The following is a 22,500-nucleotide window of genomic DNA, read 5'->3' as shown; positions in this document are numbered from 1 at the left end:
TACAGGAGCAGAGGAAGTTGAAACACGGCAGGCTGCTTCTGCACCTCCTCTCCTGGTTAGGCAGGCAGCGGGCTAGCTGAGAACAGAATCCCCCAGGATGGCCTTAGGGCCTCTTCACTAGAAGGTCCTTCAGTTCCCCAGACCGACCAGGGAGGGGTATTTTTTGGTAAGTTCTACCAGTTGATTCTTACGTACTGGCATAATGGCTCATTTTTCAACACTACAAGAGAAAAAGTTAATGGTGGTGACTTTCAGTAAATTCAAATCCTAAGAGAAAAATCCTAAATTGTCTAGGGCACCATAGGAGATGGTTAGCTGGCTTTCTGAGGAACATGAAGCTCCATTTCTGGCCTGAAAAAGGCCTTGAGATTCAAGCCCCATCATCACTAACCCAAAGAACAGGGCTGTGGACGCGTAAAGACCAGGAAATCCATCGTGTGAGGAAGGCAAGGCCTGATAGTACAATTTAGAGAAGGCAAAGGTCAGGACAATTCAGAGGCCATCTCATGAAAGTGTAAAACATGATTTTCTTCCTGAGGAACCAGAAGATAGCAACCAAGAAATGTAAGGTATGACATTCCCTTCCTTACCAAGCCACCCCTTACCAAGACTAAGCCACGTCTTAAGTCTGCTGTTATAAATAACTCAAGGGATCTTTAGGCAGCAAAATAGTGCATGCAAGATGTTTAACTTACTAGCGTTTTAAAGAAGTAAACAGTCTTGTCTGGCAGGAGATGCAAATAAGATTAGGTCACTGAGACCTTAAAATTGGAACAATTTGGTCTACCGGCTAAATTCCCCCGTTCTCTCTTAATTTGCACTCCTACACCTCAGTCCGGTTTTATCTTGCTAATCACCCCTCCTCTCGCCCCCAGCGGAGCAGTAGCCAGCTCATCACCACTCACCCTGTCACGCGGGCCCTGCTCCGGGGCCCTGAGCCCCAGGCAGTAAGTGACCGGGGGCTCCTGGGGCCTCATCTGGCCGGATGCCAAGATGCAGAGAAAGTGAAGCCAAGAGGAAACATTATAGACACTCCCTGTGTACAAAGAGGGCAGGGACTCCGGCCAGGCGTTCCGACTGAAACCAGGTTGTGAAATGCCTTCGTTTACACCTTAACTGCTGAAAGCATACCTTTTGATGGACGCTAGAAATGGGCTTGTGAATTCCCCCGTGTTGACGATCGCTTCCCACCCGCTGTCAGCGATTCCCCCTGGGAACCAGCAGGGGTCACCCTCCTCCTGTGCCAGCGCCATCCCAGCCTAGGGCTGTGTACAGAACCCCTAATTAACAAGAGCTCGGATTGCTCCCCCCAGCGTTCGTGCTCGCTTTTTGGCCTCTGTCAGACTTTACTGGCAGGCCAGCATGCAGACATCCCCACAGGGACCAGCAAGCTTTTTCTGCAGAAGCCCAAACAGTAAATATTTTCAACTTTGCAGGCCATCTGGTCTCTGCTGGAGCTACTCAACTCTGCCATCGTAAGCATGAGAACAGTCAGAGATAGTATGTAAATGATGAGCTTGGAGGCTCTCATATCAAGACTTGATATCAGTGGGAGGAGGACCTGTTCCCATAGGGACCAGGCACAACCAGGATGGCCCTGATTCAGAACAACTCTGGACCACAAGTCCTCAGCTAGACCCCAGGTTCTTGAATAAAAACCACACGTGTTCTGCCGCTAAGGAGAAGGAAAGCCTCAGGGCCCGAGAAGCTCTGGCTGAAGCAGAGACGATGGAGGTCCCAGGGGGTCTGGGCGGAGCGACCCCGTGTGTGTGCCTTTCCCGGGGTCCATACGGGGAGCAGAGGGCATCGGGGAAAGTGCAGGGCTGCGGAGCAAGGGGTCCCCGGGGAACCGCACCGTAAAGGAGTGAGAGCCACATCTGCCCTCCTACCTGCGCTCACCTTAAGGTAGCTTGGGTTGAATAAAAGATTCTTCTTGGGGCTGAGGGAGGCATGGAGAGACATCGTTACAGCCGGGCTCTAGCCACGCCCAAACACACTGCTCATTAACATGTTCCGCACCAGCCCGATGCCGGTTTCCTGTTCTGGTTTCCTGTTCCGCGGAGCCCCACAGGGAAGGAGCCGGCACCCCAGCCAGGGAGAATTGCAGAGGATGGGGGTGGCGGGTAGGTGTTGAATGTCTCTACTCCTGTTTCTGAGGGCTATACACCCATCCCCGGCAATGTGAGGCACTAACAGGATGGATTGGAGTTCAGTGCAGCCGACAGTACCAGGAGCGGGGGGCGTAGGGTGAGCGAGAACACTGTGGGTAGGTGCTCGCCGGACACTTCACTCCCCACCTCAGGCCGGTGAAGGTACAGAAGGATCTATAGGTCTAGAAGCCAGAGAGTGGGCCCAGCGCTCGGGGGAGTCACACTTACTGTGCAAATTGGCATTTGGGTCCCTCGGGGCAGAAGCCAGCTAAGTAATTAATACACATTATTCTGCGGACGTGGCGATATTTACACAGGGGACCTGCTGGGCAAAGAGAAAACAGCTAGAAGGCTCTTCTGTAGCTAGTGGGGGAAACACACATGACAAAGCTTACCGGCAAGGGGAAGTACCAACTTCCCAGCCACATGACTGAGGCGGGAAAGGGCAGCTCAGAATGTGTGGGAGTAGGTGTCAGCTGGCCAGGCCTGAAACAGTAGCGTCAGAAGCGTCCCTAACACGCCGTCTTGGAGGACTTACGTGGATGTGGACCGTAACATGCTTTTATTTATTTAGCTGTAGGTTTGGCTGAGCAAAGGCCAACCAATCACACATCTTACTAATCCTCCTTCAGCCTCCCTCCCCTATAATCCTCCCCAAACCAGGGCTGCCAGGAGCTCAGTAAGAACAACACACCCAGATACCAGAAAAGAAAGGACGGCGGTGCTCAGAGCACGGGGCCTCTGACGGGGGCCCTGCCTCCGAAGTTTGGCCAGATAGGGACCGTGAAACGTATTTAGGTGACCCCCAGATGGGTAAAAGGAACAGACGAGTGTCTCCTACGGGTCAGACCCCATGCGCAGGGCTGCCCAAGGGGTCCTACTTCCACCGGCCCAACGGCCCTCAGGGGAGCTGTTCCCCTTTTCATATTTGTTCAAGGTCACACAGTCAATACATTTAGAGGTCATGGGGATTTGAACCGCACTGAGCCTGCTCCAAGAAGCCCATCACATACCGCAGAGGGTTTCCACTGCAGGGAGGCTGGGGGGAGCTACAGAGAGGCCTGCTGTGGGATTTCAACCTGGGGCAGACCTCCACAGGCCGCATCAGGAATGTGCATCCTCCCCCTGCCGGGAGACTCCCCCCAAATCCTGCTCCCCCGTGTCCCCTAGAGCCCCCTTTCTGTCAGGGCCTCACCGTCCTTGCAGAAACCTTGCTCATACCACGGGCAGTCCCGGGTCTTGAGGGCCGGCTTCACGTGGAGAAAGGGACATTCCTTGTTGTTGCAGTCACCTGAAAATCGCAGTGTCCTTGGTGCATAAGTGGGTTCGTCGTTGCCGTCACTTCCGCCCTCCTGGAACAAGAGTGACCCTGCCCCTTGCATGTTAGCCACTTATCTGCCTTCTGCTGGTCAGCAGCTTTTTGAGGACAGCAGGATATTTCTAAGCCTTCCTGCAACCTAAGAAAGGCGGATCGCAGTCATACTGGCTAAGCGGGACTTGGGTGTGAATACACACATCTGGAAGAGCTGGGGCAGGGCCAGATATCCAGAGGTATTCAGAGGCTACTTGGGAGGAAGGAACGAGGAGAGATGGGGAAGGGGAGACCCAGAGCCAGCAGCTTAAGATCCAGGAAGACATAGACGCCATGTGAAGATGTTGCCGTGCACGTGGTTAAAGCTTCATCTCTATGATGAAACCTACATGGCTTCCAGAGTAAAGGGGTGCAGTTCTTTCTGGGGGAAATGCCAAGAAGAGCAGAGCGCTGCTTCAAAGTTGACACACGGATTAAGATAAATGCAACACAGAGGGACACCTGTAGTTTTGCAAAGCCTGTGCTGTAATCTGTCTGTGGGTTAGACCAAGACCCCAGGCTCCTAGGAGGAGCCAGCCCTGTTTGCATAGACCACAGGAGTTGGGGAGGGAGTCTAAGCCCTCTTAGCTTCCCCTTAGGGACCCAGGGGCTCTGAAGGAACCAAGGGGAACGATTCAGCCCTGTTTTCACCTCATTCAAGTAGAGAATTGGTGTTTCCAATCTCATCCTCCTTAAAAGCCTACAACTTAACAATGAAAGATCAGAAGGAGAAATTAAGGGAACAATCCCGTTTACCATCACATCGAAAAGAATAAAATACCTAGGAATAAACCTGCCTAAGGAGGCAAAAGACCTGTACTCTGAAAACTATAAGACGCTGATGAAAGAAACTGAAGATGACACAAACAGATGGAAAGATATACCATGTTCTTGGATTGGAGCAATCAATATTATCAAAATGACTGTACTACCCAAGGCAATCTACAGATTCAGCACAATCCCTATCAAATTACCAATGGCATTTTTCACAGATCTAGAACAAAAAACAATTTTTTTAAATTTGTGTGGAAACACAAGAGACCCCAAAGAGTCAAAACAATCTTGAGAAAGAACAATGGAACTGGAAGAATCAGGTTCCCTGACTTCAGACTATACTATAACACTACAGTCATCAAAACAGTATGGTACTGGCACAAAAACAGAAATATAGATGAATGGAACAGGATAGAAAGCCCAGAAAGAAAGCCACGCACCCATGGTCAATTAATCTATGACAAGGGAGGCAAGAATATACAATGGAGAAAAGATAGTCTCTTTTCAATAAGTGGTGCTGGGAAAACTGGACAGCTACATGTAAAAGAATGAAATTAGAACATTCTCTAACACCATACACAAAAATAAACTCAGAATGGATTAAAGATCTAAATGAAGACCAGATACTATAAAACTCCTAGAGGAAAACATAGAACACCCTTTGACATAAATCACAGCAGTATCTTTTTGGACCCTTCTCCTAGAGTAATGGAAGTAAAAACAAAAATACACAAATGGGACCTAATTAAACTTAAAGTTTTTGCACAGCAAAGGAAACCATGAAGAAAACAAAAAGACAACCTAAAGAATGGGAGGAAATATTTGCAAATGATGCGACCAACAAGGGATTAATCTCCAAAATATACAAACAGCTCATACAGCTCAATATCCAAAAAACAAACCACCCAATCAAAAAATGGGCAGAAGACCTAAATAGACATTTATCCAAAGAACACATACAGATGACCATTAGGCACATGAAAAGATGCTCAACATTGTTAATTATTAGAGAAATGCAAATCAAAACTACAGTGAGGGGCTTCCCTGGTGGCGCAGTGGTTGAGAATCCTCCTGCCAATGCAGGGGACACGGGTTCGTGCCCCGGTCCGGGAAGATCCCACATGCCGCGGAGCGGCTGGGCCCGTGAGCCATGGCCACTGAGCCTGTGCTGCCGGAGCCTGCACTCCGCAACGGGAGAGGCCACAACAGTGTGAGGCCCACATACCGGAAAAAAAAAAAAAAAAAACTACAGTGAGGTATCACCACACACTGGCCAGAACAGCCATCATCAAGGTCTACAAATAATAAATGCTGGAGAGGGTGTGGAGAAAAGGGAACCCTTGTGCACTGTTGGTGGGAGTGTAAATTGGTACAGTAAATTGGTACAGCCACTATGGAGAACAGGTTCCTCAAAAAACTAAAAACAGAGTTATCATATGATCCAGCAATCCCACTCCTAGGCATATATCTGGAGAAAACTATAATTCGAAAAGATACATGCACCCCTATGCTCATAGCAGCACTATTCACAGTATCCAAGACAGGAAATCAACCCAAATGTCCACTGACAGATGAATGGATAAAGAAGATGTGGTACATACATATAGTGGACTATTACTCAGCCATAAAGAAGAATGAAATAATGCCATTTGCAGCAACATAGATGGACCTACAGATTATCATACTAGGTGAAGTAAGTCAGAAAAAGAAAGACAAATACCATATGATATCACTTGTATGTGGAATCTAAAGAAAAAAAAAAAACCACAAATGAACTTATTTACAAAACAGCAATAGACGCACAGACATAGAAAACAAATTTATGGTTACCAAAGGGGGAAGAGGGAAGGGATAAATTAGGACTTTGGGATTAGCAGATACACACTAGCATATGTAAAATAGGTAAAGAACAAGGACCTACTATATAGCACAGGGAACTCTACGCAATATTTTGTAATAACCTATAATGGAAGAGTCTGAAAAAATAATAAATATATATTATAGAATATATATACAGAACTGAATCACTTTGCTGTGCACCTGAAACTAACAACATTGTAGATCAACTAAACTTCAATACATAAATAAATTAATTAAAGCCTACAACTTAGCACTTTTCAGAGCCAAAAGGAATGCCATAGTGTCAATTCCACTGGTTTCCAAGCAGCTCCAAAGAGATCTATTTTTTACATTGGGCTTGTGCAAAGCAAGGTTCCACCTGAACCTTCGAGAGTACCACTCCTTCCCCAGAGTTTCAACCCCACTCTTACCCAGTTCTCTCATTTCACAAACGAGGACACAGGGCTCAAAGAGGAGAAACGTGTCCATTTCCACCCACTTCCTCATATTGACAAAGGGTTTTCTTCCTGCTGTTGGTGCGCAGCTCTCGGTACAGTGCTAACTCTGGGCTCCATCCTTCCGAGGAATGGAACTGACGTCCCCCCGGGGGCTGGTGAACATGGGACAGAAGGAGGCTGTGGGAAGTCCTCTGTGCACGGGGCTGGCTTCTCCACCCTGGCCTGGGTGCCGGCTGTGCATCCCCCTCTCGGCCAGCAGGTGGCACCGCACCCCACCCGCCCGTCTGCCTGGCAGAGCCCCCTGCCCGAGGTACCTCTGGGATGAGCACACCCAGGAGCAGAACCGAAGCCCCCGGCTTCCTAGCTCCTTCCAGCTGCCCTTTCCCACTCCTACATCTCCCCAACAATATTTTTTAAGTAAAATGATTTACTTCCAATGAGAACTGTAATTATGCTTTGCTATTAGAAAAAGGTATTCATTCATTTACTCCAAGAGCAAAAACACGGGTTACCTATTGTAACCACTGGTGTATCCGTCCGCCCTCACAGTAGGGATTATTTGAGAGCAGAGCGGACCTAGTTCTGTTCCAGTATCCATGCCCAGCACGTCCCCAATCCCCAAAAGAAAGCCAACCAAAGTTTTTGAAAGAATAAAGTGGCATTTTAAATTAAGAGCTTTTTAGGTGTCGACCAAGGGGGACCAGGCTCTCCATATACACTTGGTCCTTTCTTACAAGGGACACATGCAGGCAACCCTCATGAATTGCCACCGCCAGGTCTCAAGTCCGAGGAGCAGGCAGGAAGCAGAATTTGAGCCTGGGGGAAGCTCTTACTGACCTTGAGGGGTGGGGTGCCTTCTTCCTGGATACCCAGGAATGCCCCCCCATGGACGCTAATGAGGAACAGCTGCCCACAGCCCCCCGAAGTTTCAAGGCCAAGCCGCCTCAGTCAGAGGTGTCCTTGGAGGCTGGCCCAGCTCTCCTCCAAGTCCCTCTTCGGAATACAGTTTGAAAACTACTAGACTAGATCATCCTTAAGGCTCCTTCCAGCTCTGAAAAGCACTGAACTGCAAAAGTTTATGGAGAAAGATAAGACCTGAAACACATGCACAGATCCCGTTCTTAAACCGGCAGTGGCTTCCCCCTATGTAGCCCCTCAGATGACAAAAGACTTGAGTCAGAGGGGGGTGACATGCGGGTCCAGACTTGACCACACAAGGTCATTTCAGGGGCCGAACTTCTGAAGCTTTGCGATCTCCCGTGTACAGTGACCTTCTATTACCAATCAGTGATGCCAGTTTTCCATTTACCGAAGCGATGTAAAGTTTTCTTCTAAAAGAAGAGTTAAAAGTAGCAAGACGGTTGAAAGAGGAGGCGATGGTGCGCGTCGATGGGGAGGTGCTCCGTGGGGACGTGGAGCACGGTGAGAGTGCCTGCTGTTTGGGAAACACTGGCTCCCGACCCGCCCCAGCCCCTCCCGGGGCTTGAGAGAGGGCCTGTTCAAGGCTCCTTTCCAGACAGCCAGTCTGGGTGCGTGATCAGCCAGGAGTGGACCAGGGAGGGCCACAATTCAGCCTTGGATTCCAGCCCTCCCCTTCCCTGGCCGGGACCGGATGCGTGTGCCTGCGCCTGCTGGGGCAGTGAAGCCGGGCTCAGAGGACAGCTCCAATTTTTCTAGGGGGTTGGAGAAACAGGCCTCCGCGGCCTGGTCTGCCAACCTGGGACACGCGAGGCCTCCTTTGGGGGCCCCTCCCAGACTTCATCCCATCCCTTGGCCCCCACTGCTACCCTCCGGGGTGGGGAGCAGGCACCAGGAAGGGGCATTACCGACCGAACTTGGAGTAGAAGTAGCACACGGGCATCCTGGTGGCGTCGTACTGGTGCAGGAACTTGCACTGGTCGCCCTTCTTGCACAGCCCCCGGAGCCAATGCTTACACACCACCATCTTCTCCCCTCGGTCGTGCCGGAAGGGGCACAGCTTCCCTGGGGACACCAGAGCACCCAGCTGGGGGTCCCCGCTCGCCTAGAGCCTGAGCCCAGCTCAGCCCACCGTCCCTTCCCCTGGAGCCTGAGGGAGGCTAGAACTGGGGGCCGGACACGGCTTAAAACACAGCTTCAAAGCCCTCTCTGCCTGGCGTGGTGCCCTGGCCCTTCTTGAACCCCGGGGAGCCCCCAGGCTGTCAGGACACATTCTGAGGCACCTTCCACACCCCTCCCGTCCAGCCTGACGGGGTGCTCCTACCAGACAGCAGAGCCCTGGTTTCCAGCGCTGGCCCCCCGAGCCTCCACCCATCCTAGCAAGGTGCCAGCACAAAGTAAGGCTCATAAAGGACCTTTGAATTCACGTCTTAAAAAACCAAATGTTCTGTTTCCTGATTCCAGAGATCTAACATGGTGACATAGGAGCCAGCTTGGTAACAATTCAGAAGGAACTGGAAATGCTATATTTCACTCTTTATCATCTTCACTCAGGTGGTCTTGCCGTCAGCAGAAAGGACACCCCTCAGTCTCTTAGCAGGACACATCTCGTGCTTGGCCACCTCTCCGATAGAATTTGTGGGGTGCTGGGGAGGTGTTCTTCTTAAATAGCCTTACCCTCCAGCCCTGGCCATTGGCTTGCCTGGGTCTGACCTTCCAGACCTAAGAACAGTTTTATTTATTTGCAAGAGGGTATCTCTGTGAACCACTGTTCTAGAGACTGGATGGACCAAGCTGAGGAGACAGGACCCCAGGAGGCATCACTAGTCCTGGCTTCACAAAGCCTGGAGTGACCAACAAGCTCATTTCCCTCCTCACCCCATTATCCAGGGCTGCCCCAAACACGGACGAGGCATGTGGCAAAAATGGCCCCAGGTTCCCCCCATGCCTGGGCCCCTCCTGGCCTCCCAGCTTCCCAAGAACAAAATCACTTGGATCCCAAAAGCAGGTCCTAAACTCATTCAGAGTTTCTTAACCTGGATCTCTAGGGGGGACTAGAGACCTCCAAATTGGAGGCAAGACTTCTGGGGGCAACTGGGTTTCCATCGGAAGAGCCCGTGAGTGGTTCAGGAGCCAGAGGAAAAGCTGAGAGCCGCGGCTTTTCAGTCAGGTGCCCCACACCTCCCAAAGCGCTGCTTTGGGGGAGAAGGGTTTGGAAGAGCGGTTTTTCCATTTTGTTTTTTTGGCCACACCGCGTAGCATGAGGGATCTTAGTTCACCGACCAGGGATCAACCCACGCCCCCTGCGTTGGGAGCTCGGAGTCTTAACCGCTGGACCGCCGGGGAAGTCCCTATGGAAGAGCATATTGTTGAGCGATCTTGGGATGGGGGAGAAATAAGGGTGCTTGTTGTAGCATCTCAGAGACTGTGGCCAGAGCTTTCTTAGGACACAAGGGATGGATGCAGGGACTGGGATGGATGCAGGGACTTCCTGGTGATGCAGTGGTTAAGAATCCACCTGCCAATGCAGGGGACACGGGTTCGAGCCCTGGTCCGGGAAGATCCCACATGCCGCGGAGCAACTAAGCCCATGCGCCACAGCTACTGAGCCTGCGCTCTGGAACCCGCGAGCCACAACTACTGAAGCCCACGTGCCCAGAGCCCGTGCTCCGCAACAAGAGAAGCCACCGCAATGAGACGCCCACGCACTGCAACAAGGAGTAGCCCCCGCTCACCACAGCTAGAGAAAGCCCGCACGCAGCAACGAAGACCCAACGCAGACATAAATAAATAAATAAATAAACTTATTTTAAAAAAAAGGAAATGGATGGAAGGGCTGGGCAGGTACCAAATTAATTCGGAGGACAAGAGTAGGGGGAAGGAAACCACTCCCCCCGCTGGGGGAAAATAAAGAAGCCTCCTGGGAGCTGACACCCACAAAAAATCCCATCCCCAGCAAGGCGGAAAGAAGGGAATGTCCCCTTCAGGGCAGCCCTGCCTGCCCTAATCAGTGCTAGTGAATCAGGGAAATCCTAGGAGGGTGGGGGAAGGTAGGCTTCTGCATGGAGCCCCCAACTTGCCCTTTGCCTACTTTTTATAACACTAAAATTTTGCCCCGTCCCACCTTCCCCTGCCCAGGTGCAAATCCAACACCCTATTCCAGGCCAAGCTGAACCCCGTGTGGCCTAGACAGCCCCAGCTGCCACCCACCCCCGACCCCAGGCCCACCTGCTGACCGACCTTTCTCGCAGAGCCCTTTAGCGAAGAAGTTGCACACAGCTGAGCCCGACTCTGGAAGGAGAAGAAGGCAAAGGAGGGGGTAGCTGTGGCTGTGGCTGTCAAAGGGCCTTCACCCCTCCATCAGCAAGTGCCCCTTCTACCCCCCAAGGCTTGGACCTGGGGGTCCTCAAGTCCTGGCCCTTGGTATGCCGGCCTCAGGAAACAGCCTTCAGCCTCCACACCTAAGCCTCTCCTAACTCTGAAACGGAGGTGCTGGAAGGGCCCAAGGCCAGCCTGGGAGCTCGGGAGGCCAGTGTGCTTCTTCCCAACTTCTTTCACTTTACCTCTCTTGGGTCTGCTTGCCCAGAAGCCAGGCCCTTTTCTTTCTTTTTTTTTTTTGGAGTCCTGGAAAGGATGTAAGAGGGGGGCCTGAGAAACGAGGGGCTAAGCTGGGGATCCCAGACGGTGGGCCCCCGCCCCCTGCTCCTTCCCCCTGGCAAATGGCAGAGAAAAGGGGCCACCCCATCAGGGGCCAAGCAGAGGGGACTGCAGAGAGGGCGGGGGGGGGGGCGGGGAGGGAGGGGAGGGGGGGCGGGATGCGGCGGGGTCCCCATCCTCACTCACTGTCCATGCCCTGGAAAGGCAGGAGTCCGGTGCCCTTCTGCATCTCTACATCCTTCTCGAAGGTGAAGGTGATCTGCTCCAGCCCTGCAATGACCTCCTGCATCCTCTCTCTCCTGCTGGGACTAAAAGTTGCTCAAGCGCCCCGCAGATGGGCCTAATATAGCTCATCAGAGGCCCTTAAGGGGCCAGGCTCTGCTGCGGAACCCCATGACCCCGGCTGACTGCCGAGCTATACTCCCCAGGCACAGCTAGACAGGAGGTACCTGACGCAGGTGCAAACGCCCCAGGGCCCCAGTCCCCTACACCCGTACGGAAGTCCCACTCTCAATGCGCGCTGCTGGGGAAGGATGAGCAAAGCCCCACACCACACGCTGCTTATCTCTGCCTGTTTCCCCAAGACGCGCATGCAGACGTTACCAAGCCCGTGTTCGTGCTTTTAATGTAAAGACACAGCCACAGGTGAGCTGTGAGGAGAGTTGCACAAACCAGCCCCGGCGAGGCTGCGCTGAGTCTTCTTGATTAGCGGGAGCTGGCGCGTGGGAGCCGGAGGGCCTGGGGGCGGGGGCGAGCGGTGCAGAGGGAGGGAGCCCCCCTCGGCCTCGGCGTTTCCCTTCAATCAGGCCTCAGCCCACCCCCAGGACTCCTGACGCCCCTCCTCTGGCCTGAGTGACAACCCAGAGTGAGCTCTTCACGGGAGAGAGGGAAAAGCAGCGACATCCAGAGGACTCGGAAACAGCGCGATGAATAGCGCTTTGTTTACCACGCACACGATCCCGTGCTGGGCCGAGGGGTGGGGAGGAGGTGAGGCCAACCGGAGGCCGCGGCCTCGCAGCCCGGGCTCCACCCACCACCCCGGCGCCTCCCACCTCTGAGAAAGTGCTTTGGAAACGAAATCTCTATGCAAATGTTGTTGTATCATTATTACACCACCCCTGCCCGCAAGGCTGGGGACGTCGGAAAAGGCTTTCCAAGGGGCGTCTGCGGGCTCTGACTGGGGCAGGCTTCCCCCTCCCGCTGCTGTGGCCCCCAGCGCGCCTTCCCTGCCGACGGAGCTGAGGGTTCAGGGCTGCTGGGGAGCCGATACCCGCAACCCAAGCGCCCTCCTTCCTGGACCCAGCAGGGCGAGGCGGGCCGCGCCCTGTAGGCCTGCGGCTGGGCCAGCAAGAGGGAGCCTGCTGGCTTTTGTTTCCGCCTGGCTGTGGCTCCCACGTTCGTTGTTCTTTTGAATCCTGGATCAGAAAAGAAAACGGCCGGAGAGATAGACACCTGGAGCCCAGGCGGGGCTGGGAGGGACAGGGAAGGGATCCCCGAGTCTCCAGTAGCTGGGAGCTCCCTCCAGCTGCACCCCAGCAAGGCAGAGGGGCCGAGGGTCCCTGGGGGAGGCGGCCTTGCTTCTTTGGGCCCTTTTCATGTACATTGATCAGTCTCCAAAACACCTTCATCTGTGGACACAGGCTCATGTCAGGCTCCTTCCCGCCAGCCTGGCAGGGGGCAGCCACGTGAGAACATGAAGGCCCAGCAAGGCCAAGGGCACCTGGTCGGGAAGGTGATAATGATGGAATTCAAACCCACGTCTCTTGGTGATTTCCTTCCATAAACATCCCAGAGCATCTCTGTGCCAGGAACTGGGGACCCCAAAACACAGGACTGTGTCCCTGCCTTCAGGGATGGCCCAGTCAAGTGGGGGAGACTTTCACCAGCACGGGTCTACCACAGCGGGTGGTGGTAGCAGACAACACGTTGGGACACAGGCCAAGAGGGGAGCTCGTTGTGCAGGGGCAGGGACGGGGGGCGGGGAGGGCTCTCGGAGGAGAGATGGGTGGCGATGGGGGGCTGGGAGGCAGAGCGTTGCGGAGGAGAGGACAGAGGTGTGACAGCATGGGGGCCACGAAGCAATAGGGCAGGGCGGGGGCGCGGTCAAGGGTTTGGTTCGGTCGAAGCGTGGGTTTAGAGAAGGGCAGTGTGGTGACAAGACTGGAGAAGGAAGTAGGGCCCCGGAGCCGGAGTGCCTTTCAGGGCTCGGTTTTTATCACGAAGCCAGTGGGGGGAGCTCCTGCAGGGCTAGGAGAGCAGCACACAGCACCCTGAAGAATGGAGTGTGGAGAGACCACTTAGTGATGATAAAAAATAAGAATTATAGCCCCAGAGACATCAGCGGGGGTGCCTCTCTGCACCTTGGTGGCCCGAAGAGTCCATCAGGACGGCGGAGAAGGAAGGAGGCCCCGTGGAGACCGCTCCGTCCATCCACCCCCAACGCCGCAGCTCCCCTCCTCTCCCAGCCAGGGTCCCACCCCCAGCCCGGGCTCCGCCCCAGAAGGTGTGCATCCAGGGACTCCCTCCTCCCGCTGCCTCACCGTTTATTTGCCGTAGAGTGACAGCGTCTTGCGTGCATGGTTGCTTTTTTTTGGCTGCATTGGGTCTTTGTTGCTGCGCTCGCTCGGGCTTTCTCTAGTTGCGGCGAGCGGGGGCTACTCTTTGTTGTGGTGTGCGGCTTCTCATCGCGGTGGCTTCTCTTGTTGCGGAGCACGGGCTCTAGGCGCGCGGGCTTCAGTAGTCGTGGCACGTGGGCTCTAGAGCGCAGGCTCAGTAGTTGTGACGCATGCGCTTAGTTGCTCCGCAGCATGTGGGATCCTGCCGGACCGGGGCACGAACCCGTGTCCCCTGCATCGGCAGGCGGACTCTCAACCACTGCGCCACCAGGGAAGCCCTACACCTCAATTTTAAGAGTAAATTTCTGTTGCTTTAAGCCACCACCTTTGTGGCCATGTGTGATAGCGGCCTTAGGAAACGAATACACCTTCCCACTCGGAAACTGAGTTTCGGAAGTCCTCACCCCTTTCACAGATGAGCAAGTAAAAATGCAGAGAAGTTGAGTGATTGCCAAGGTCCCACAGCTAATGAGCATCAGAATCGGGTCCCACCTCCCAGGCACTTGGCTTCTCCTGTGTCTCTCTCAGAACCGGGGGAGCTGCCCACCCGACACCCCCCATTTATACTCTTACCTCACGGCTCCCAAGGGGACCAGCACCCTCATTGTGCAAAGACAGAAAGCGAGCCCCGGGCCAGAGGAACCCTGGCAATGCCTGGAGGAGGGGCCGGCGTGGGAGCACGGGGCCGGCTCTGGGATGTCCCTTCTGGAATCTCCCCATCCGCTCTTCTGTGCCCTGGAGCTGATTCCGAGCATTTGTGTTTTCATTTCTTAATTAATTCATGGCTGCAAAGTGGATGCACAAATCACTGCACAAACAGTGGCATTAATTTTTAATCACCATCATTACGAGGTTCTCATTTAACTCTGGCTTCAGATTTCCCGAATCATCATCCCCCAGCTCCTTTCCCTTTACAAATGCACAGCTCTGAAAAGCAGTGGGGCTGGGAGCTCTGGAATTCTCTGGCTGCCTGGAACTGGCCGAGGTCATCCTGCTCGGCCCAGCCATGGATCAGTCCCAGCGGGTGCTTTTCTGGGCAGAGTGTGGCCACGCCCCCTCCACCCCAGTACCGGGACCTGAGTTGGTGGAAAAGGGCAGGCTGGCACCAGACAGGTCGGGGTTCACATCCTGGTTCTGCCTGTCCCCAGTCTGCCACCCCAAGCCAGTCATTTAATCACCCCTCCGAGCTCCAGATTCTGCATCAGTAAAAGGGGACCCAAGTGTGACCTCCCTGGGGGGCTGAGGTTAGTGAGAAGTCCACGCAGAAGCCTGACACCGGAGGTACGTGCCGTGAAGTATGAGCTGGTGCTCAAAGCTCCAGGGGTCCGCCCCTGGGTCCACGGGGCCACCCCTTCTCCAAATGTATTATTCCTTCAGGCCCCTGATAAAAGGTGCTGTGAGGGCCAGGGGACCCCGCGCTGTCCAGGTGCTGTTGGAGGGGCCGCTCTAAGTCCCATAGGGACGGGCCTGCCGCTAGAGAGCTGCTGGGAGGGGCTGGAGGTCAGAGGAGCCCCGGGTGACCCACAGCTGCTGCTCCGGCCCAGGGCCAATGAGCCAGCGTGCCCTGCCCCCTCCACTACTCTTTGTGCCCGAGATGCCACTTGGCGGGGACAGCTGTTGGCCTCCCAGTAGCCACTTGAAGTGCAGGGCAGGGAGGTCCAGCAGCCGGGATGGTCCTGCTCTGTCCTTGCCCGGGAGCTTGGCCTCTGGGAGTCCGGTGGTTCTAGAAACTCTACTCTGGAAAGGCATCCCCTCTTCCCTAGGGGCTGGGCCCAGTAACAGGACAAATGACCCTGGCCACATTTCTCATCAGGGCCTCCTCTGGTCCTCACTGCAGCCACTCAAGTGGCTTCCGCCCATCTTACAGATAAAGACACCAAGTCCCAGAGGGGTGAAGCAACTGCTTAAAGCTCACACAGCCAGTAGATGTCGGAGTGGGGACCTAGACTCCCAACCACTGCTCCTAATTGCTAGGACTTCATCAGGGGAGTGTCACCATGTACACTGCGTTCTCTCTAATCCCCACAAAACCCCAGAAAGAGAGGCATTCTTCTTTCTCTTCTGCAGTCGAGAAAACCAAGGCTCAGTGGCTTACCCAAGCTTCCCAAAGACCATCAGCTCGGTCTGCATGACCCCAAAGCCAAGCTCCTTCCAGCTGACCAAGCTGCAGTGCAGGAAAGGGCCCTAGCCCTTGCCAGGCCAGTGAGACGACCAAGACCCCTGAGGCCTGAGACTGTGCCCAGGCCTATCGGTGGGCGTGTGGATTATATTTCTAGCCAGAGAGTCAAGGAGACAGGACCTTTTGGGCTCAGGGGGGGTCAGTCTCGGCCCAGGGGTGTCCCAGTAGCTTTTCTTCTCCACTGAGAGGGAGAGATTGAGATTTTTAAAATATAAATTTATTTTTGGCTATGTTGGGTCTTTGTTGCTGTGCGCGGGCTTCCTCTAGTTGCAGTGAGTGGGGGCTACTCTGTTGCAGTGCGCGGGCTTCTCATTGCAGTGGCTTCTCTTGTTGCGGAGCACGGACTCTAGGCGCGCGGGCTTCAGTAGTTGTGGCACGTGGACTCAGTAGTTTGGCTCACGGGCTCTAGAGCGGAGGCTCAGTAGTTGTAGTGCATGGGCTTAGTTGCTCCGCGGCATGTGGGATCTTCCTGGACCAGGGCTCGAACCCATGTCCCCTGCGTTGGCAGGCGGATTCTTAACCACTGCGCCACCAGGGAAGTCCCGAGATTGAGATTTGAAGATACTACACTGCTGGCTTTGAAGATGGAAGGTGGAACCATGAAGCAAGGAATGCAGGCGCCTCCAGAAGCTGGAAGAGGCAAGGAAACAAATTCTCCCCTAGAACCTGCAGAAGGAAAGCACACCTGCCAACACCTTGATTTTAGCTCAGTGAAGGCCCTTTCTGACCTCCAGAATTATAAGACAATACGTTTGTGTTGTCTCAAGCTACTAAATTTGTAGTAATTTGGTACAGTAACAATAAGGAAATGAAGACAGAGGGGAAAGTCACTGATAAAAAGGCAGCTGAATCCTACAGTGTGGGACACAGGGGCATTTGCAGAACTACTACAAGACCACTTAGCTCTCACCTGGATGGCAAGGGCAGGTTTCTGGGAGGATGTGAAACACAGCTGTGACAGGTAGAGCGTTGTCAAGGTGGTAAAGGACAATGTTCCAGCAGCAGCAGTGCATTTGGGAAAGCGCTTCTGGTTCTGCAGGGCTGCATCTGGCAGGTCGGCCATCGAAAGAGGTTCGAGGAGCTGGGGGCTTGGGAAGGGCCTTGACTCTGAGGCCTTGGAGTCACAGGAGCTGGCCTTGCAGCACTGGGTCTGCTCAGGGTAGAAGGTCAAGATAAACCATAGTTATGAGCAAAGTTCTAATATCTATTCCTGCATCCCGGTGGATGGTCCTGTGTACCTCCTGGGGTGCATGAGCCCCTCACCCTCACTTGGAGGAGGGAGAGGAAGGTTTTTCTAGAACACAGGCCGCCAGCTGGTTGCCGACACCATGATGGATTAGTTCTCCCTGCCCCGGCCTGGTGTACTCACTGTGATGGATTGGGGTCAAGGTCACAGGTTTGACCTGACTCTGGGTCAGTGGAGTTGGGAAGAAAAAGTCCATTTTCATCACGAAAGGCTGCCCTCTGGTCTGTTATCCCTAAATGATTCTTGGGTCATGAGGCTGACAGACAGGGTACAGATGGAAAAACCCTCCAGGGCCTGACTGTTGACAGGGAGTCAATGGTGCCCACGCTGTGCACAAAGCCCAGGGGGTGTGGGCGGCAGGAGCGGGCAGAGGGCAACCCCTCCCCGCTCCCAGCCTGGACAAACCACCCTGACCCCTGGGTGGGGGGCGGGGAAGGCGGCAGGGCCTCGGGGGGAGAAGCTTGCCCACCCTGACCTTCCCTCCTGGTGGGCGTTCATCAGATCCATCCAGCTACCCTTGCGCTCGCTCCTTGGCTTGGCTTTGAATTCCATCTCTGGCCCACGACTCCCCATCTAGATGAACAGTTCCAAGCACGTGGGGACTCACCCACTGTCTTAGTCAGCTCGGGACCCACGGACAGGGCGTAAACAGCAAATATTTAGTTCTCTCAGTTTGCAAGGCTGAAAGTCCAAGATGCAGGCACCAGCATGGCTGGCTTTTGCTGAAGGCTCTCTTCCTGGCTTGCAGAGGGCTGCCTTCTCACTGTGTCCGCACATGGCAGATAGAGAACACGTTCTGGTCTCTCTTCCTCTGCTCATAAAGATGCTAATTCATCATGGGGGCCCCACCCTCATGACCTCATCTACACTTAATCACCTCCCCAAGGCCCCGCCTCTGAATACCATCACACTGTAGGGCCACCCTCTCAACACACTCCTCACTCTGACCCCAGGATGAGAAATTAGAGAGCCACCTCCGTGTGGCTGCTTCTCAAATAACACCCACATAGTAACGTGTGACTGGCTAAGAAGGGCCAGTTTTCTCAATTAAAGTAAGAAACTGAAGATGCAAGTATATCCATTTTTCCCCGTGGGACTCCATAAGCCTTTCTGTGCTTTGAATACAAAACACGTGACCTGAAAACATTTTTGTCTTAGATTGGCCTTTGTTTTTAAAAAAAGAAAAGAAAAACGGTGTCTCACCACTCCTATCAGGGCCGTGGTTTTCATTACCGCGGGGGCGTTTGGCAATGTCTGGGGCCATTTTGGATCAGCATAGGGCACAGCCCATTGGGGAGATGCTCCCAGCATCTAGTGGGCAGAGGCCAGGAATGCTGCTCAGCACCCCACAGGGCACGGGACGTTTCCTGATTCCAAAGGATGATCCAGGCCCCATATGCCAATAGTGCTGAGGTTGAGACATCCTGCTCTGTCTGGTAGAATCTAAATTGCATCTCGCGACGTCCCTCTGGTGGCGCAGTGGTTAGGAATCCGCCTGCCAGTGCAGGGGACGTGGGTTCGAGCCCTGGTCCGGGAGGATCCCACATGCCGCGGAGCAACTAAGCCCGTGCGCCACAGCTAAGCTCTAGCCTGCGCTCTAAAGCCTGCGAGCCACAACTACTGAGCCCATGCACCACAACTACCGAAGCCTGCGCACCTAGAGCCCGTGCTCCACAACAAGAGACGCCACCGTAACGAGAAGCCCGCGCACCTCAACGCAGAGTAGCCCCCGCTCGCCGCAACTAGAGAAAGCCCGCGCGCAGCAACGAAGGCCCAACGCAGCCATAAATAAATAAATTGCATCTCTTGGATGAATGACTTGGATGGCTTGGGTCTGACCCCCCCCCCATAGAGTTGGTTTTATTGATCCGTACCCTGGCATCAAGTCTTTGATTTACCCTGAGTGGAAATGCAGCTTGATGGGGTTTGCATGACCTTATCTGTTATGAGACTGTGTTGAAGACACTGACTGGAGCCCCACCCCTGTCCCCTTCAGAGATCTCACAGGGATCCCTCTCAGACCTCAGAGTCAGAAAAAGCTTCTTCGGGGATTGTTCCAACCTCATAGACTTCGTGAGTCTTGTAACGGGTGGATTTCCCTCTTTGCTTTGACTGATAGGAAGCTCAGAGAGCCCAATTTTCAGTCCACCTTTGAGCACATCTCTGTGTACCACCCTCTTGGTTCATTGTACTGTTTGTTCCAGGCTTGTTTTCTCTCTGATCTATTTTTATACTATTGTATTTTAAGTATTTTTGTAAGCTGCCTCCAATCCTTTTTGGAACAAGGCAGGGTAAAAACAAAACAAAACAAAACAAAATTCAGCAGAGCCCTGTGGCCTTGGCGGGCATTTTTTTTTTTTTTTTAAGATATTTTTTATTTTATTTATTTATTTTTGGCTGCATTGGGTCTTCTTTGCTGCGTGTGGGCTTTCTCTAGTTGCGGCGAGCGGGGGCTACTCTTTGTTGCAGTGCCCGGGCTTCTTATCGCGGTGGCTTCTCTTGTTGCGGAGCTCGGGCTCCAGGTGCGTGTGCTTCAGTAGCTGTGGCCCGCGGGCCCAGAAGTTGTGGCCCGTGGGCTTAGCTGTTCCGCAGCATGTGGGATCTTCCCGGGCCAGGGCTCGAACCCGTGTCCCCTGCATTGGCAGGCAAATTCTTAACCACTGCACCACCAGGGAAGCCCTTGGTGGGCATTTTTTAACAACGCAAGTTCATTTCAGGGTTGGAGTCCCGCCGGGAAGGCAGCTCTCCCTGGCTCCTCCTGTCCCCTCCTGGGAGTCTCCGTCTTGGAGAACAGAAGCTCCGTGTGTAAGAGCAACAGGCTTCAGAGGCAAAGCCTCCAACCTCCATCTGCCTGCAAATACCTTTCCTCCCCCAAAGCGTGCTTTCCAGTCTCCCATCTGGCTGTTGGCAGGAAGCCACAGGGCCTTGAGAAGCCTGCAAAGGGGAAGTAGAGAGACAAGCTCTCCTGCTTTTATTCCTAACTTTGCTTTCCTGCATCTTTTTAAAAAATATTCTTTCGTTTTTTGTTGAAGTAGAGTTTACAGTGCCGTGCCAGTCTCTGCTGTACAGCAAAGTGACTCAGTTATACACATAGATACGTTCTTTTTTTAATATTCTTTTCCATTATGGTTTATCCCAGGAGATTGGATATAGTTCCCTGTGCTATAGAGTAGGACCCTGTTGTTTATCCATGCTTTCCTGCATCTTAACTCAGGGTCCTCGGGGTCCAGGGATACTTTGCATGCAGGTTATTGCTGCACCAGGAAGGGTCCCCGCCCAAGTGTGGAGTCCGGGCATTTGGGAGGCTGCTGTGTGAAGGCCAAGGTAAGCCGGGAAAGGGTGGGGGTGCCACACACACACACACACCTGAAATAGCCAACCCCGCCCCCTCCGCCACCCCGACAAGGACGGCACTCCCAGCCTCTGCCCCACGCAGTCTACCGGCTCAGCCTTTCCGTCGTCTGTCACACCACAGAGCCAAGCCAGCCCCGTCCATCTCACAGCCTCTGCTCCGCTCCACTCACCATACTGCAGCCAGTGCCGCCTTCTCCAGCCTCTGTCTTCCCATCTGTAAAATGGGTGGAGGCTGGTGGTGAACCAGATCCTAAAATGTGAAGATCCTAAGAACCCCCTTCCCGCAGGTGTCCCGAACCCCTCTATTCCTTTCCTATTCCTTGCGTCCACTTTCTTCTGAGAACATGGTGCGACCCTGGTGAAGAGGAGTGGGTGGCTGGGCTGTGAGAATGGAGTCGAAGGGGAGCCCTATGGGAGCCGCCTGGGCCCCAGCAGGAGCACGGCCCTGAGGCTGTGGACAGAGACAGAGGCCAGCCCCGAGCGACCCCGGGAATGGCAGGGGCTGCTCTGCCTATAGCACGCTTGGCGCTACCTGCAGGGCCCTTTGGGTGATGCAGAGCAGCAGTAGCTGCTGAAAGGCTCCTGGAGCTGCCAGCGCCTCACCTGGCAGGAAGCACAGCCCCCTTTCTCTTGGGCAGCCCCCTACCAGCGGGGCTGTCAGCTCGGCCTCTCTCTGCACTGCTCTGCTCAGCAGGTCACTGGCGCCGCCTGATCATTCCGGGCCCCAAAGTGGACATCACCAGACTGGGGCCGTGATTGCAAGGAAGGGCTGTGGAGCCCGCGCGCGGGTCCGTATCCACCTCCTCCACTTGCCAGCCCGGTGGGCCAGTGGCAGTCCTGGAACACACAGCCCTTACTTATCATGTGAACAGTGCAGAACAGCATGTACCCAACAAATAAGAGCAGAACCCCTTGAGGAGTTGGGGAGGCGGAGGGGAGACACCCCAGTGATGGCTGGGCCAGGGGGGGACCCATCCCAGAGCATCTTTGGGCCACGACTGCAGCCCTGCCTGAGGCAGAAGGTTTTGGGGTCCCATCACATTTCTGGAAGTGTTAGCTGCGATCTGAATTAAAGTTACTAAATGATGACCCAGAAAGAGTTCCCAGCTCTTGCTTTGAGTTGTCAGAGGTAGAAGGGGCCCTACGGAACATCTTTAGGGTAAGATGTGCCCTGTTGGGGCCCTAGGCTTCTCCGGCAAAACCCAGAGACAAAGGGGAGGGAGAAAGGATCCGCCCCCAACCAGGGAAGCTCTTGTTCCGTCTGTTTGTATACCTCACGACAAACAGAACTTCTGGTAAAAAGCCGAAGGCGACGGAGCTAGTGCCTAACTGTAAAGATGGAGAAACTGAAGCCACCCAGAGAGGGAAAACAACTGGCCCAAGTCCACACAGCAAACCAAGGTTAGAGTTGGTGGCTAGGCTCGTCCCGCCTGGTTATCCCATGCTTGTCTCGTGTGCCCATTGAGCCCCCAGTCAGAAAGCATATGCTCCCAAAGTGTGGGTCCAGCCGGCCCCTGGGTCTCCCTAAACAGCTAGCGCTTTCCCATCAAGTCAAAAAGCAGGTCTGCAGTCTTGGGGAGGCTGGCTGCTCCCAGACCCTCAAGAATCTGGGTGAGTGGATGTGGGTGGAATGGGGGGTACACTATGTCTGGGAGGCACAGCTCCCACTCAGGTGCCATCCCCCCGAGCCTTGCGGAACAGTGCATTTCTCTCTCCATCCCCCCCAGAGCTGGGGGGACCCCGTCACTCCCGCTGGGCTTGGCTGTGTGCCCATCCCCCCTCCCTCCCCCGGGGCCACCACCCCACCTACTCATAACTCTCTCTTAGCCACGTCCCTCATTACCTCTAATGAGCCAATCTAGGGACAAGGGGACCTGGGTGACATTTTAATTATGCTTCTAATTGCTTCCCAGGAGGAGGATGAGTACATGCCCAAATTTCTCCCCGGGAGAGGGGCGG

The 22,500-nt window shown here is 54.1% G+C and overlaps 1 protein-coding gene and 1 long non-coding RNA gene across 3 annotated transcripts; both read right to left on the bottom strand.

Moving 5' to 3' along the window:
* Positions 1-2,136: 2,136 nt before the first annotated feature.
* Positions 2,137-12,046, bottom strand: CPSF4L (cleavage and polyadenylation specific factor 4 like). Of its 2 annotated transcripts, XM_059049025.2 has the most exons (5): positions 11,334-12,046; positions 10,731-10,781; positions 8,403-8,555; positions 3,346-3,441; positions 2,137-2,472 (listed from the first exon to the last, which is right to left on the bottom strand). In XM_059049025.2, exons 1-5 carry the CDS (start codon positions 11,434-11,436, stop codon positions 2,375-2,377), a joined length of 501 nt encoding a protein of 166 aa, XP_058905008.1. In that variant the 5' UTR covers positions 11,437-12,046; the 3' UTR covers positions 2,137-2,374. The 2 variants fall into 2 exon arrangements, with proteins under 2 accessions (XP_058905008.1, XP_066876791.1); XM_067020690.1 differs by lacking the exons at positions 2,137-2,472; positions 3,346-3,441 and adding an exon at positions 7,344-7,903.
* A 2,535-nt stretch (positions 12,047-14,581) lies between these two features.
* LOC136793156 (uncharacterized) lies at positions 14,582-18,067 on the bottom strand. Its single transcript, XR_010838041.1, has 3 exons — positions 17,795-18,067; positions 16,852-17,091; positions 14,582-16,607 (listed from the first exon to the last, which is right to left on the bottom strand). It is a non-coding gene; the product is annotated as an uncharacterized lncRNA (long non-coding RNA).
* Between the last annotated feature and the right edge of the window lie 4,433 nt (positions 18,068-22,500).

The sequence above is a fragment of the Kogia breviceps genome, chromosome 19, assembly GCF_026419965.1.
Source record: "Kogia breviceps isolate mKogBre1 chromosome 19, mKogBre1 haplotype 1, whole genome shotgun sequence".
Taxonomy (NCBI): domain Eukaryota; kingdom Metazoa; phylum Chordata; class Mammalia; order Artiodactyla; family Physeteridae; genus Kogia; species Kogia breviceps.
This window is presented reverse-complemented; position numbering and strand designations above follow the sequence as displayed.

Bases quoted from the DNA above. Each gene is read 5' to 3' on its own strand.
- CPSF4L (XM_059049025.2), bottom strand. From the start codon at position 11,436: ATGCAGGAGGTCATTGCAGGGCTGGAGCAGATCACCTTCACCTTCGAG. The intron at 10,782-11,333 runs GTGAGTGAGGAT...TTCTCCTTCCAG, and splicing joins GCCTTTCCAGGGCATGGACA to AGTCGGGCTCAGCTGTGTGC. The intron at 2,473-3,345 runs GTGAGGCCCTGA...TTTGCCCAGCAG, and splicing joins GCAAGGTTTCTGCAAGGACG to GTCCCCTGTGTAAATATCGC.